This window comes from Symphodus melops (assembly GCF_947650265.1).
Source record: "Symphodus melops genome assembly, contig: scaffold_517, whole genome shotgun sequence".
Lineage (NCBI taxonomy): Eukaryota > Metazoa > Chordata > Actinopteri > Labriformes > Labridae > Symphodus > Symphodus melops.
Window position 1 is genome coordinate 5,984 of NW_027636632.1, and position 3,481 is coordinate 9,464.

At 52.3% G+C, this 3,481-nt stretch overlaps 1 protein-coding gene across 1 annotated transcript; it reads right to left on the reverse strand.

Annotated features, from left to right (window-relative positions):
- Window positions 1-1,267: 1,267 nt before the first annotated feature.
- On the reverse strand, window positions 1,268-3,181 carry fam168b (family with sequence similarity 168 member B; the record flags this gene model as incomplete). Its single annotated transcript, XM_079373043.1, has 2 exons — window positions 1,268-1,408; window positions 2,989-3,181. Coding segments are annotated over 2 exons (306 nt in total), but the record flags the coding sequence as incomplete, so codon positions are not given.
- Between the last annotated feature and the right edge of the window lie 300 nt (window positions 3,182-3,481).

The following is a 3,481-nucleotide window of genomic DNA, read 5'->3' on the forward strand; positions in this document are numbered from 1 at the left end:
TAGACTTCATAAAGGACTTAGTGAAAGGTGTTAGACTACATAAAGGACTTAGTGAAAGGTGTTAGACTTCATAAAGGACTTAGTGAAAGGTGTTAGACTTCATAAAGGACTTAGTGAAAGGTGTTAGACTTCATAAAGGACTTAGTGAAAGGTGTTAGACTTCATAAAGGACTTAGTGAAAGGTGTTAGACTTCATAAAGGACTTAGTGAAAGGGGTTAGGTGACTTCATAAAGGACTTAAGGAAAGGTTGATCGGGGGTCTGCTGGAAGGGGGGTCTGCTGCTGGATCCGGGATCTGGTCTGCTGGATCAGGGGTCGGCATTATGACTCGAGTAAACAAAGACTTTTCTTATATTTGTTTTTATTTTTGAAACCAAAATCACAAAAACAACATTTACAGATTGAACACAGACGACGAGGCAGCGATCTCTGCAGATGTCAGAACGCTGAGCCTGGAGGTCAAACAGCGAGCGATGGGGGCGGAGCCTGCTTCAGTAGTGATTTTCACAAACACGTTTCCACATTTAGTGTTAATGACGGCGAGTGTCACAGCGGCGTTCTGTAACGCTTTAACTTCTCCCTCTCCTCAGTCTTTACCAACAATACTTTCTGTTCGGGTTGATCACTCTGTGAGACATCTGACAGGAGGAAGCAATCGAGCACACATACAGAGAGCTGGATGATCCTTTTCTAACACATGATCTCTCTGCATCGCAAAGAATCAAACGTATCAAAAACACAGCAGGACAGTGAATGTAGCACAGCCTGTCCAGCATGTGTGTGTGTGTGTGTGTGTGAGTGCACATGCTCTGTTTGGTTCCTTTGGATGAGTGTCTTTATTTGCTTCTGTAGCAGCAGGCAGTCTGAGCGAGCAATAAATGCTCACGCATTTACCATCAGACGTTTCCACAAATCATAAAAAACGAACTTTTCTCTGATGAGGCTTTCACAACCTGCAGCCTGGAGGTGCAGCAGGAGGTGCAGCAGGAGGTGCAGCAGGAGGTGAGGAGGTGCTTGGGGGTGTTCTGGGAATGGGTCTTTGCTCCAACCCCTCCTGTCTGAATGGATTTAGATTCACATTATGCTGGAAGAAGAGTAAGCGGTGCAGACGCAGGCAGGGCGGTCTTCACCAAGAGCCACAGACACTGGAGGAGCTGGAGAAAACAGTGTGAATGCACATTGACCAATCAGAGCTGCAGAAAGCAGATTTAATCCATTTAAGACTTTCTTTGAATTTGTTCAACAGAAAATCTGCTATTAAAAGCAGGAAAGCTCACACTCACTCCTCCCTCTCTTCACCACTGGGGGGCAACGTAGCTGTAGCTGGGGGTTCCTGGGGGCCGATATGTGGGCATCGTGACTTGGTGGGGTACAACAGGCGCTGGTGAGGAAGACGTCAGCAACGTTCCTGTGAAGCAAAGAGACAAACACAAGTTTGGTTCAGGCGACATTTTCAAAGAACAGACGAGGCGGATTAACTGAAAAAAAGTACAAGACGTTTTCCTTTACTCCGTTACTGAGACTCATGAAGGCACTGAGTGTCTGTGAGCTACACGTGTGAACGAGCAGGTCACGAGGTGTGAACGAGCAGGTCACGAGGAGTGAACGAGCAGGTCACGAGGAGTGAACGAGCAGGTCACGAGGAGTGAACGAGCAGGTCACACGGCGTGAACGAGCAGGTCACAAGGCGTGAACGAGCAGGTCACAAGGAGTGAACGAGCAGGTCACGAGGTGTGAACGAGCAGGTCACAAGGTGTGAACGAGCAGGTCACAAGGCGTGAACGAGCAGGTCACAAGGAGTGAACGAGCAGGTCACGAGGAGTGAACGAGCAGGTCACGAGGTGTGAACGAGCAGGTCACGAGGTGTGAACGAGCAGGTCACAAGGCGTGAACGAGCAGGTCACGAGGTGTGAACGAGCAGGTCACGAGGTGTGAACGAGCAGGTCACGAGGAGTGAACGAGCAGGTCACAAGGCGTGAACGAGCAGGTCACGAGGAGTGAACGAGCAGGTCACGAGGAGTGAACGAGCAGGTCACGAGGAGTGAACGAGCAGGTCACGAGGAGTGAAGGAGCAGGTCACGAGGAGTGAAGGAGCAGGTCACGAGGAGTAAACGAGCAGGTCACGAGGAGTGAACGAGCAGGTCACGAGGTGTGAACGAGCAGGTCACAAGGAGTGAACGAGCAGGTCACGAGGAGTGAACGAGCAGGTCACGAGGAGTGAAGGAGCAGGTCACGAGGAGTGAACGAGCAGGTCTTGAGGCGTGAACGAGCAGGTCACGAGGAGTGAACGAGCAGGTCACGAGGAGTGAACGAGCAGGTCACGAGGAGTGAACGAGCAGGTCACGAGGCGTGAACGAGCAGGTCACGAGGCGTGAACGAGCAGGTCACAAAGTGTGAACGAGCAGGTCACGAGGCGTGAACGAGCAGGTCACGAGGCGTGAACGAGCAGGTCACGAGGAGTGAAGGAGCAGGTCACGAGGCGTGAACGAGCAGGTCACGAGGCGTGAACGAGCAGGTCACGAGGCTGTGAACGAGCAGGTCACGAGGAGTGAAGGAGCAGGTCACGAGGCGTGAACGAGCAGGTCACGAGGAGTGAAGGAGCAGGTCACGAGGCGTGAACGAGCAGGTCACGAGGAGTGAACGAGCAGGTCACGAGGAGTGAAGGAGCAGGTCACGAGGCGTGAACGAGCAGGTCACGAGGAGTGAAGGAGCAGGTCACGAGGAGTGAACGAGCAGGTCACGAGGAGTGAAGGAGCAGGTCACGAGGCGTGAACGAGCAGGTCACGAGGCGTGAACGAGCAGGTCACGAGGAGTGAAGGAGCAGGTCACGAGGCGTGAACGAGCAGGTCACGAGGAGTGATCGAGCAGGTCACGAGGCGTGAACGAGCAGGTCACGAGGAGTGAACGAGCAGGTCACGAGGCGTGAACGAGCAGGTCACGAGGCGTGAACGAGCAGGTCACAAGGCGTTCACACGCGTCTTTACTCACCGGCTGACATGGCCATGGTAGTGCCGGCCACCATCCCCATGGTGACACCGTTGTGCCGGGGCGGAGCGATGGACGCCCCGTACATGGCGGCAGGAATACCATTGGGCTGGACCACAGTGGTGTGGTGGATGACTTGAGGCGGAGCAGCGTACACAGGCTGCGTGTAGTAAGCGCCCTGCTGCTGTGAAGGTATCAGTTAGAGTTAAACACAGACAGGTATCTGTCTCACCTGAGTTAAACACAGACAGGTATCTGTCTCACCTGAGTTAAACACAGACAGGTATCTCTCTCACCTGAGTTAAACACAGACAGGTATCTCTCTCTCTCTCTCTCACCTGAGTTAAACACAGACAGTTATCTCTCTCACCTGAGTTAAACACAGACAGGTATCTGTCTCACCTGAGTTAAACACAGACAGGTATCTCTCTCACCTGAGTTAAACACAGACAGGTATCTGTCTCACCTGAGTTAAACACAGACAGGTATCTCTCTC